At 48.1% G+C, this 12,050-nt stretch overlaps 1 protein-coding gene across 1 annotated transcript in view; it reads right to left on the bottom strand.

The window, feature by feature from the left end:
* The window catches only part of PSTPIP1 (proline-serine-threonine phosphatase interacting protein 1), a 47,140-nt gene extending 35,646 nt beyond the window's left edge, over positions 1-11,494 (bottom strand). The window contains exon 1 of the mRNA XM_028744213.2: positions 11,224-11,494. Coding sequence (XP_028600046.2) covers positions 11,224-11,256 — 33 coding nt within the window. The 5' untranslated portion in view covers positions 11,257-11,494. The remainder of the gene's footprint in view (positions 1-11,223) is intronic.
* Positions 11,495-12,050: the final 556 nt, after the last annotated feature.

Here is a 12,050-nt window from a genome sequence, read left to right as displayed (position 1 = left end):
TCTCTCTCTCTCTCTCTCTCCCTCTCCCTCCCCCCCTCCCTCCCCCACTCTCTCTCCCTCTCCCCCAGCAGTACCGGAGCACAGAGACGACACTTTCCCCTCTGCTTGCCAGGAGGGGAGGGGCTTTCCCTGCTCTTTGTTCCGTTTCAGCAATCACAGCAAGGAAACAGAGGAGGGTGGGCAGTAAGACCCTGAGGCAGAATGCAGGAAAGCTGCCACTTCCTCTTTTCAGGTTTCCCTTCTCCGTGAAGCGCGATTTGATTTTTGCCTGATTTTTCGGCTCCAGGGACCACACATTCGCTCTATAACACGCACAGACATTTCCCCTTCCTTTTTAGGAGAAAAAATCTGCGTGTTATAGAGGGAAAAATACGGTAACAAATAAACTGAAACTGACACAGGGACAAATAGAAGAAGATGCCTTCACCCCGGTATGGCTCCCCTTTATCACATACACAGCTCAACAAGACAACAACAAGAATCCATCAACAGCATACAAATCAATCTGGCTAACCTGATCCAAAACACTCACCCACCCCACTCACACATGAAGACAAAGCTCACCGCAGCCAATCACAAATGGAAAACCACACCCATGGCCAACCCCAACCTCTCTCACCACCAAAGGAACACAAGTGAATAGCAGAGAACCTGCACAAGCGATGGTGACACAAAACCCCACACATACATTAAGTAAAATAGAAAGATCACCACCTGACCCCACCCCCACCCATCTCCCCCCCCCCCTCCACCTCTTTGCCCTTTTTCTTCCTAGTGTAACACTAATGTCTCAACAAATGAAACTGATCTGTAAAAATGTTACTTGGAAAAAAATGCACATACCGTACTTTTGTAAACCAATAAAATCTTTAATAAAAATACATTTTTTAAAAATGCCCATTAAATGCCCTATCACTTTTAATGTCGCTTCTTGTTTGGCCCTATGACTTGTGGATGAGTGGAGATTTGAACCTGGGTCTCCCTAGCCTAGTCTGACCTGCCACACATGCCTACCCTTCTTAAAAGTAGAGACAAAGGTTTCCAACTTCGCTGAAGCACAGGAGAAAAGTCAGGTCATGCAATGACCCAATTAGCCTAAAGAGATAGTATGTCACAGTCACAAAATTGACACATAAGGCAGCTGGCTGTAAGAAAAGCAAAAAAAAAAAAAGTTTAAAAACTCTCTCTCTATATATATATTCTAATCTAAGCATATCAAGTGGACCAGCAGCAACTGGTGTGGGTGGGGAAGGGAACAGCTGCCTAAGGCATATACAACTCTTCCTTTAAGGCTTTCTTTAAAAAATGGAATACATCCTAACTTGTCTCAAAAAGGATGGGGGGGGGGGGAGAGACACACCTTCCAGGCCTCCATGTGGAAAAGATCCCTAGAGAGGGGGCCACCAAAGGTAAGGCTGTGTCTCCAGCAGCCACCATCCTGTACTAAGCTCATTTCCCTGAGAGGAAGTGCCAGGGAATTCATAGGACCTGCTTCTGAATAAACATATGTAGGATTTGTGCTGCCGTTTCCAGATTTTTGTGCTATAGATACAATGACAACACACCGGTAGAGTAGCACAGTGGATATTTCCCAGCCAACATTTAAAAAGAAAACGGATTGCACCATGGTGTAAAATGCCTTTCAGAGCTTCTTTTTTCAAACCCGCCCCCCAAATAACTGAATAAGCAAACCTACAGTTGTGTTCGCCATCTCTCGAGTGTTCTGCCACACGGCTGGAGACGGACAGCCTGGAGGGCTCTGAGCCTTCTGGAACAGGCTGCTGGAGGGAGCAGCTGCTGGCGCTGCTGGCGCTGGTGTGCCAAATGGTCACAGCCACGTTGCCCGTCCCCTTCTGAGGCTGCCTTTGAATCATCAGGTTCAAGACAGGACTCAGCCACTGTCAGGTTTTCCCACCAGGGAAATTACACTGGATTTTAGAATACAGGAAGATGAAAAACTGTATTGCAACAAGTCAGATAATGGGCTAATTAGCACAGGGTCATAAGAACATATAGGAAGCGGGTGGTGTTGTGGCCTAAACCACTGAGCCACTTGGGCTTGTTGATCACAAGGTTGGCAGTTCAAATTCCCATGATGGTGGTGAGCTCCTGTTGCTCTGTCCCAGCTCCTGCCAACCTAGCAGTTTGAAAGCACACCAGTGCAAGTAGATGAATAGGTACCACTGTGGCAGGAAGGTAAATGGCATTTCCGTGTGCTCTGCCACTCATCACGGTGTCCCATTGTGCCAGAAGCAGTTTAGTCCTGCTGGTCACATGACCCAGAAAGCTGTCTGTGGGCAAACACTGGCTTCCTCAGTCTGAAGCGAGATGAGCGCCACACCCCATAGTTGCCTTTGACTGGACTTAACCATCCAGCGGTCCTTTACCTTAACCCAGGCATAGGCAAACTTGGCCCTCCAGATGTTTTGGGACTACAACTCCCATCACCCCTAGCTAACAGGACCAGTGGTCAGGGATGATGGGAACTGTAGTCTCAAAACATCTGGAGGGCTGAGTTTACCTATTCCTGCCTTAACTCATAAGAACATGAGAAGAGCCTTCTGGATCAGGCCCAAAAGGGGGGTCCATCTAGTTCAGCATCCTGTTCTCACTGTGGTCAGCCGGATGCCCCCCGTGGAAACCCACAAGCAGGACTTAAGCACAGGAGCCCCCTCCCCTCCTGCGGCTTCTAGCAACAGGCATGCAGAAGCATTGCTGTCTGAGTAGCCCTTAATAGCCCTCTTCTTCATGTTGGTGGCCATCCCTGCCTCCTGTGGGAGCGAGTTCCACAGGATACCCGCCATGTGCCTATACCTGACCTGCGCAGGTATTGGAAGGTCTAGGGAGCAGCACAGGCCCACATCAGAGAGGAACACAGAAAGGCACCTACACCAAGACAGACCTGCTAGTTCGCATAACACAGCATGGTCTCCACTGACTGACAGTGGTCATCGAGGGTTTCGGGGTCTCTCCCAGAGCTACCTGGAGATGCCAGGGAATGAATCTGGGACCTTCTGTATACAAAACAAATGCTCTACCCCTGAACCATGGCCCTTCCCCTGCCAGCGGGATGTCAGAGAAGTCAGACCACCACAGCGAAAACGGAAAGAGTACTTTCCTAGTTCAAAGAATACAGCACGGAAAGTAGATCGTCATAAAGGTGGAAAGTTAGATTTCCTGTTTAGCAGCCTTTTTTTAAAAAAAAAAGGCATTTCCTTCTTACCAAATGCTTGCACTTGCTACGTAAGTCACCTGACGTGAGAAACAACTAACCATAAGAAACAGTGCACAGAATGTCCACGGTGTCTCTTGCACATTGCAATCATGTTTTTATTTATTTAATTACAGGCACCTGCATTTTAGAAAGACCACAGTAAAGCAGTTAGGTTTTGTTGGTGGGGGGGATTTCTGTTGCTTTTAGTAGAAGCTTTTTTCAAAGCCACATTTGCATCACAAGAAAGGTGTGCCAGTACAGATTTTCATTGCAGTTATGATGGTTAAAGTCCCTGTTATGAATGGGGGGGGGGAGATTCCCCCATAATTCCTGGGTGCCAGATTCCCCCCCCCCCTAAGTTCTAGAGTTAGTAGGTGTAGGGGATTGAATGCTTGAGGTCTTCACCCAGGTGTGAGACAGCTGAGCACTGCAGAAATGCAGTCTGAATCATGCGGGGAGAAGAACCACCCTGTAATACAAAGGAAGGTGCCTAGTTGGTTTTTTAAAATCAATTCTATTAAGAGTTTTCAACATACAATACAATAAAAGCCAAACTAATCTAAAGAAGATAAATAGGACAGAAGCAAGAATAAGCAAAAGAAGAAAATAAAAAAGAAGAGAAGAAGAAAACTAAAAATAAATAAAATAAAATAAAAACCAGGTCCACTATTACAATTATATCTTAACCCTTATTCCACACACAGAAGAGTGAGCCATCCCAGCTCTCACCCTAGAGCTTCCCCCTCTTCCCCCAGTCTCCCACCCTGGGAGATCCTCTCTATCATCCATCACCTTCCTGGAAGCATCTTCATCAAGAATTAAAGAAAACAGAAAAACAAAATAATAAGAAAAAGAAAAGAAAAGAAAAGAGGATCTTCTGATTCTCTCTGCTGCTGATTATGTATATGACAATTATGCAAAATATTCAAAGTATGCCAGGATACCATCTAGCTGCATTAATATCCAGCTTTTTCTCAGTCTGCTAGGTGTTGTTTTCTCAGTCTCCGCAGGCATCTCAAATTTGCCGTTTTCCACGCAAAAAGTCCAAAAGTAGCTCTTCAGTTATTATTATGTGACCAAAATAGTCCTTCTGTGGTCCAATATGATGAATTTCTCCCCAGGGGCTCTAACAAATCTCAATAGTGTAATAGTCTGTACTTATTTGCTTGTTGTGTCTTCATTAAACCCTAGTCAGTTCCCTGTATTCCAGTCCCATTTCCTGTTGGTCCTGCTTTATCCTGATTTAAAGAAAAAAGGAAAAACCCTTCTTCCATTCTTTTCCCAAACCAATCACTGAGAGCTTAGAGGCTTTTTCTTCCGTGTTTGCTTCCGTTTCTGCCCTCGGCCCTTTCTCTCTCAGCTTCATCTCTGCCTCTCCGATTGCCTCTTACACCCCTTCCTTTCTCCTGTTTCCATCCTCCCATCCACTCCAACTCCTGCTGCTGTCCCATGCTCAGGCAGAAGTCAATCCGCATCTTTCCCCACAGCTCCTGTGCATTCTGTAGTCTGACGGAGATCAGATCTAACTTCTCTTAAAGTTCTGCGCACCTCGGATCTTAACTCTGCCAGCTGTTCATCCAGGAGGATTTGTAGGATATCAACGATTGGAGAAGCATCTGGTGTTGGCTTTGCCACATTGGGTTCTGCTAAGCTCCCCCTTGGGAGAAGTTCCACTTCCAGGAACTTGTCTCTGCTTGCACATTCCTTCCTCTTAAGAACTCTGTTTCATTTTCTGTTTCATTTTTGCAGCCAACACAGCACGTACAAGACAGAGATTTATAGGCTGTATAAATTGAAAATTTAAAGCAGATTCAGAGCTATCTTATCAGTTAATAATAATAATAAATAATTTTTTATTTATATCCTGCCCTCCCCAGCCGAAGCCGGGCTCAGGGCGGCTAACAACAATAAAATAATACAACATTCTAAAATCATTTCATTATAAAATTAATTCAAATCAAATTGATGGCAACCATTGGTCTAGAGTTCTGTGAAGATTGCCAAAGGAGGGAGTCAGGCTGTGCCCTGACCAAAGGCCTGGTGGAACAGCTCTGTCTTCCAGGCCCTGCGGAAAGATGTCAAGTCCCGCAGGGCCCTAGTCTCTTGTGGCAGAGCATTCCACCAGATCGGAGCCACAGCCGAAAAAGCCCTGGCTCTGGTTGAGGCCAGCCTAACCTCTCTGTGGCCTGGGACCTCCAAGATGTTTTTGTTTGAAGATCGTAAGTTCCTCTGTGGGACATACCAGGAGAGGCGGTCCCGTAGGTACGAGGGTCCTAGGTCATATAGGGCTTTAAAGGTTAAAGCCAGCACCTTGAACCTGATCCTGTACTCCACTGGGAGACAGTGCAGCTGGTATAGCACTGAGTGAATGTGATCTCGCAGCGAGGACCCTGTAAGGAGTCTCGCCGCGGCATTCTGCACCCGCTGGAGTTTCTGGGTCAGTCTCAAGGTCAGCCCCACGTAGAGCGAGTTACAATAATCCAGTCTGGAGGTGACCGTCGCATGGATCACTGTGGCCAGATCAGGGTGAGAAAGGTAAGGAGCCAACTGCTCCTGAGGCACTCCACACACCAGGGAGTGGCGCGATGACAGTTCCCCCCCCCCCCAAGCGCCACCCTCTGTCCCCAACCAGAGAGAAACGAGCGCAGCCATTGAAGGACTGTGCCCTGGATCCCCACGTCGGCAAGGCGGTGGTCCAGGAGTTCGTGATTGACCATGTTGAAGGCTGCTGACAGGTCTAGAAGAATCAGCAGCCCCGACCCGCCTCGATCCAGCTGCCTGCAGAGATCACCTGTTAGGGTGACCAGAGCCGTCTCGGTCCCATGACCAGCGCGGAAGCCGGACTGGAATGGATCCAGAGCCAATGTTTCATCCATAAACCCACCAAGCTGTTCAGCAAGCGCTCTCTCAATCACCTTACCCAGGAACGGAAGATTCGAAACCGGACGGTAATTGGATAGATCTAAAGGATCTAATGATGTTTTCTTTAAGAGCGGGCGCACCACTGCCTCCTTCAGTTCCCCTGGGAATGTCCCCGTGCCAAGGGACAAATTGATGATATCCCCCAGGGGGGCCCGCACCTCGTCTGGACACGCTCTAATCAGCCATGACGGGCACTGGTCGAGAGGACAAGTGGTGGGCTTTCCAGCTCGGAGGAGTCTGTCCACATCGGCTGGGGATACCCGGTCAAAGTGGTCCAATACTGGATCCGAGGACAGTTGAGGGGCCTCCAGTTCCGTTATTGTATCCAAATTGGCAGGGAGGTCATGGCGGAGCAACAGGACCTTCTCCGCAAAAAAGCTCGCAAATGCCTCACAGCTGTGTGTCAAATTGTTATTTAAATTTGGCTGTCCCTCCAGGGACGTTATATACCTAATTATACTAAATAATTGCACCGGGCAAGAGCTAGCGGATGCAATGGAGGCCAAAAAGTAAGACTTCTTAGCGGCCTTCACTGCCATCTCGTAGGTTTTCATAAAAACCCTATAAGATGTTCTTGAAGCTCCGTCGCGGGCACCCCGCCATACTCACTCTAGCCGTCTGAGGTCCCGCTTCATTTTCCGGAGCTCCTCAGTAAACCAGGGAGCCCGGTTTCTGCGGGGTCGCAGAGGGTGCTTAGATGCGATCTCATCGATGGCTGCCAGGAGCTGGATATTCCAGCCCTCAACAAGCTCAGTCAATGAGTCACCAGGGGGAGCAAGGTCCCGCAAGCCTTGACGGAATCTATCAGGGTCCATCAGCCTCTGCAGGCAAGCCCAAATCGGCTCGCCACCTAAGCAGGGTGGGGGTGGAAAGTCAATCCTGGCTTTCAGAGCGTAGTGATCAGACCATGGCACCTTTATTGAAGGAGACATGATCACATCTATACCTACGCCAAAGATCAAATCCAGCGTGTGGCCTGCTTGATGTGTGGGGCCCGAAACAAACTGGGAGAGCCCTAGTGTCGCCATGGAAGACACCAGGTCCAGAGCCTGTGAGGGAGGAGTGGCATCAGCATGGATGTTGAAGTCCACCAATACCAATAGGTTAGGGAACTCCAAGGCCCAGCCGGCCACCGCCTCCAGTAAGCCTGACAGGGTGGCTGCTGGTGCGCTAGGTGGCCGGTACACCAGCCAGACAGCCAAGCTCTCCTCGGAGCCCCACACTAGGCCAACACATTCAATGCCGGGGATCGATGGCGATGGTAGAGCCCTGAAAGAACAATCTTCCCAGATTAATAATGTCACCCCTCCCCCCCGGCCCACAGTCTGCGACTGGTGGAGGACAGAGAAACCCGGGGGCGCCATCTCTCGCAAGGTAACTGTTTCCCCATCGCACACCCAGGTCTCCGTCACACAAGCCAGGTCGACCACCTGCGAGGTAAAGAAATCTTGCAGGGTGGCGGTTTTGTTGCCTATAGACCTGGCATTGCACAGCACCAGTGACGGAGGTGAGTAATCCTTGCTCACCCTACCCTCGTCACTCGGGATGGGGCGCAGATTGGAAGGGGTACGAGCGTATCCGTATCTCGGTCCCCTTCGCCGATAACATCTGCCCCCACCGCCATACCTCCCTCGCCCCTCAATGGTAGCAATCACAAGCCTCAAGTCAGGAGTGCTCTGATGGTGTTTCCTGCTTGGCAGGGGGTTGGACTCGATGGCCCTTGTGGTCTCTTCCAACTCTATGATTCTATGATTCTATGATTCATATTAGCCTCCATTGATGACAATTGGTGTTATTCTTTCCCAGCCTAGTTGTTCTGCTTATAGTATCAACAACTCGATAACTCTAATTAGTCGAGTAGAACAAGCCAGCTAACACCAGCTACCTCTCTGATTATATGAAACTATTATGTTCTTTATCAGCCTACTATTATAATATTAGACAAAACAATTAATAAAATTAAAAAATAACCCCCAAAACATTCCGCAGCTAAACAGAACTACCATATAACGTACATAAAGGAAGAAAAAAACCTAAATAACAGGAGAACAACAATCAAACATCTTACAGTAAGCAAGCAAAAACTTAAATATCATGAAACAAAGGACTAAAACAAATGGCAAAGGAAGGGGGGAGGGGGAAAGGGGGGCAAAAAGGTTCTTGCAGCAGACAAAGTTCTTGTAGCATCATGAAGTGCTTGTAGCATCATGCGCCAGCTCAAGTCTGCTCAAATGATCTCTGAATCTGCCAACCTGAACAACCAGGCGACATCAGGGGATGGGCAGAGGAAGGCAGGGCAGGCTCAGTAAATGCCCTGTTCGATGTCAATGCCGTGCCCGATGGTCTCGGGCAACTATTCTCTCAAAGAATAGTTGTATTCTTTCGAAGTCGCCAGTAATTAATTTAAACCTTTTGGTTTATTTTCTAGCCTGTTAATCAGCCCCCAGCAGCCCACCTGTTCTCTGGTGCTAATTAACTGACAGATAGAAAATCCAATTAGTATTTACTTCTAGTCTTAAAGGTAAAGGGACCCCTGACTGTTAGGTCCAGTCACGAACGACTGGGGTTTCAGCACTCATCTCGCTCTATAGGCCGAGGGAGCCAGCGTACAGCTTCCGGGTCATGTGGCCAGCATGACTAAGCCGCTTCTAGCGAACCAGAGCAGCACACAGAAATGCCGTTTACCTTCCCACCGGAGCGGTACCTATTTATCTACTTGCACTTTGACGTGTTTTCGAACTGCTAGGTTGGCAGGAGCTGGGATTGAGCAACGGGAGCTCACCGCGCCGCGGGGATTTGAACCGCCAACCTTCTGATTGGCAAGCCCAAGAAGCTCAGTGGTTTAGACCACAGCGCCACCCGCATCCCACTTCTAGTCTCAGAAATAATTAAAAGAATGAGGTTTGCTGACCTCACGCCCTAATTTAAGGGCCATTGTGTGGTGCATGGGATTGGTGAATGTTCCTTCCTTGAGATGTTCCTCCACCCCTGAAAACTTCTGTCTCTGGCATGATGAATGTCTCCTTCTGAAGACATGTGAGGTTTATCCCTGAACTCCCTTATCTCAAAAGGGAGTTTTGGTATACCTTGGTTTCTTAATCAATACATTTCATCTCTGCCGACAGGAGTGTAAGCAGTCGATGACCAGTACACCATCTTTCCTCCCCAGAGGTCCACAAACAATTAACTTTTGTGGTTTTGTGAGACCCTCCTCCCATGAGAGGAAGATGATCAGAGATGAAGGTCAAGGTTAGAATTTCAGTGTCCAATGATATAAGCTGGGAGGGGGGAGGTTGCTGGGAGGCATGATGTCACCGTAGGAATAAAAGGGGTTTAGAGGAACAGGAGGAGAATTCCATGCAGGGCTGGCTGGGAAAGGCTGCATGCAGAGACCAGGGAGCCTGGCTGTTTATTGCTCTGGGCCCAAGCAGGCTGTATCTATGAGGGGAGCAACAAGAGACACTCTTGGGGTGTAATGCTCTGCACCCCCTGCACCTAAACTCAGGTGTAAATATGTGTAAATAAACCATTTTTCTAAAAGACACTACCGTCTCCACTGTGCCTTAATCCATAGGAACACAAACCCTGGTTACGTGCCAAGACCCCTGGAATCTTGCACCTGCTCGGCAGAGACGGGGGTAAAGCCCCCTTCCCTCTATACTGCCGTCCTGATAAAAGCCACACCTTCCCCACTGCTGCCTCTGTAGCTAAATAAAACAGAAAATTAAGATGTGGCTGCAAGAGATGCAATGAGAAGCCCATAGAGAATAAAAGTTTGAGAAGAGGTTTAAGGCATGGCTGCAGAAAGAAGTTCTTGTGAGATTTCCCGACATAACCACACTTGGGACCCTGTGTGCTCTCGGGGCAGCAAGGGCTTGCCATTTGCCGTTCTGACACAACAACATGTCTTGGGGCAGCCCTGTGGTGAGGAAGTTGCCAGGGTACGTCCACACACCATGACCTGTAGCTCCTAACTGGACACGATAGCCTGGAAGGCAAATTCTGAAAAATGTCCCTGCTTCTGGGACACCCACAAACCAAAAGTCTTCTCCTGTGATAGCAGAGTGTAATGGCCAATCCATAGGCAAAGTGGAGTAGAAACATAGCCTGAAGCCCCCTACATCCAGAAACAAGAGGCCTTTCATCATGTTGGATAGATCAGTGCTCCTCAGACTACAGCTCCCATCATCCCCAGCCAGCTTAGCCAAATGGTTATGGATAATAGGAGCTGTAGTCCAACATCTGGGGATACAAGCTTGAGGACCCATGGGCTGGATTTACCCTCCAGATTCAGAGGCAGTATATCACTGAATGTCAGTACTGGCGAGCAAGCGGAGCAGAGGGCTATTTCCTCCATGACGCATTTGCTGGTTTCCTAAGGCATCTGGCTGGACCACGACATCACAGGGGGCTGCATCCGATGGACCTTTGGTCTGACGGAGGAGGGCTCTTCATGCCCTTATTTTTAGAAACAACCCCCACCAACTGGGAAAGGTCAAGATATTAAAGGGTGACACCTGAGCACCAGGGTGGGGCAACCTTTGCATAATAACATTCAGGTTTTGCATAAGACACTCTCTGTGTGGTGCCATGTGCATCCCCTCCACCCAAATAAAAGCGGCACTAGCAAAGTTGTATATCTAACACAAAAAGCACCACATAAGGTAAAAACATGAGCTGTCAACAGCAATGAAAATTAGACCCATGTTCTGCCAGTATCCCCAAGAAAGAAGTTAGTCGTTCAAATTTTTTTTAAAAATTAAAAATTTAGGAGTTCATTTCCTTCTCTCTTTTTTAGCAATTAAAAGTTTGAAATAAGTGATTCTTTTAACTATAGTACAAGTGGACCCTAGAAGTCCCTTACCTTTTGACTGTGAGGATTCAGGTGTCCTAAAGAGGCCCCTTCCGCAGTTTCCTGTGGTAACCTGTTTGCAAACGTGCCCCGAAAACATTCCTAATGCACTGAACCAAACTTGCAGGCAAAATCATGACAGTGCGGCACCAGGTTAATTCAGACCACACAGCCAGCCGGTGTTGCCCCTTTATCTCCATGAAGGTGAAAATACAGTAAAGATGTTGGCACTTACCCAGAAGGCGTCTTTGAACTGCAGGTGTGTCATGAGGAGCTGCTGGAGAGGTCCCCTTTTGGCAGGCTTCCCCACAGCACCAAAAGTTTGACGGAGAGGAACCCAGTTGGCTCTGGCTGCCAAGCACACGGAAGCTGAAAGAGGAATGCTCTCTCTTGCAGCTTGCAAAAGAGCTCTGGGCGGTTTAAGGAAGCTGAGTGTGAAATGACTTGCTACTCTGAAGGAGAAAGCACACCCCAAACCTCACAGGTCTCCCCTTCCTCTTTCCCTCCTCTTGCCCCACCCCTGTGCTCTGCTATCAACCTCACTTCAGTTCTGGCAAATGGCGAGTATTGAAATGAGGAAGCAAAAAAACACCCTATCATCTGTGTGCAAATGAGGCAGGGTTTTTTTTTGGGGGGGGGGGTTAGTGACAAGATTAGCTACACCCCAGAAAGCCAAAGTGTTGTCTGATCAATGGACAAAGCTACAAACTCTGGGAAGAAAACTGAGAGCAGGCCCATTCTGATGACCACGGAGGCTGCATTTCTTGATGCAAGGCAGTTTGCGTGTGTTTTTGGTAACCTTTTGTGCTGGGCTCAAATCATACCCACAGGAAGCAGATCTGTGACACTGCAGGCTCAGCAATTGCTGCAATAACAGAAGTATTTTCCAATTCTCATAAAAATTAAGGAAATGGGTAGATGGCACTTGCTTCAGCTCAGCCTATTTGGATCAATATGTAGCTTTTGGATGTGTTGTGTTCATTCATTGCAACTGTGAATATGAATGAAGTGGTAGAACACAAGGAACGTTCCTGGAATACTAATAGAGAGTCTTCTCCCATC

The sequence above is a fragment of the Podarcis muralis genome, chromosome 9 (assembly GCF_964188315.1).
Source record: "Podarcis muralis chromosome 9, rPodMur119.hap1.1, whole genome shotgun sequence".
NCBI classification, from domain to species: domain Eukaryota; kingdom Metazoa; phylum Chordata; class Lepidosauria; order Squamata; family Lacertidae; genus Podarcis; species Podarcis muralis.
This window is presented reverse-complemented; position numbering and strand designations above follow the sequence as displayed.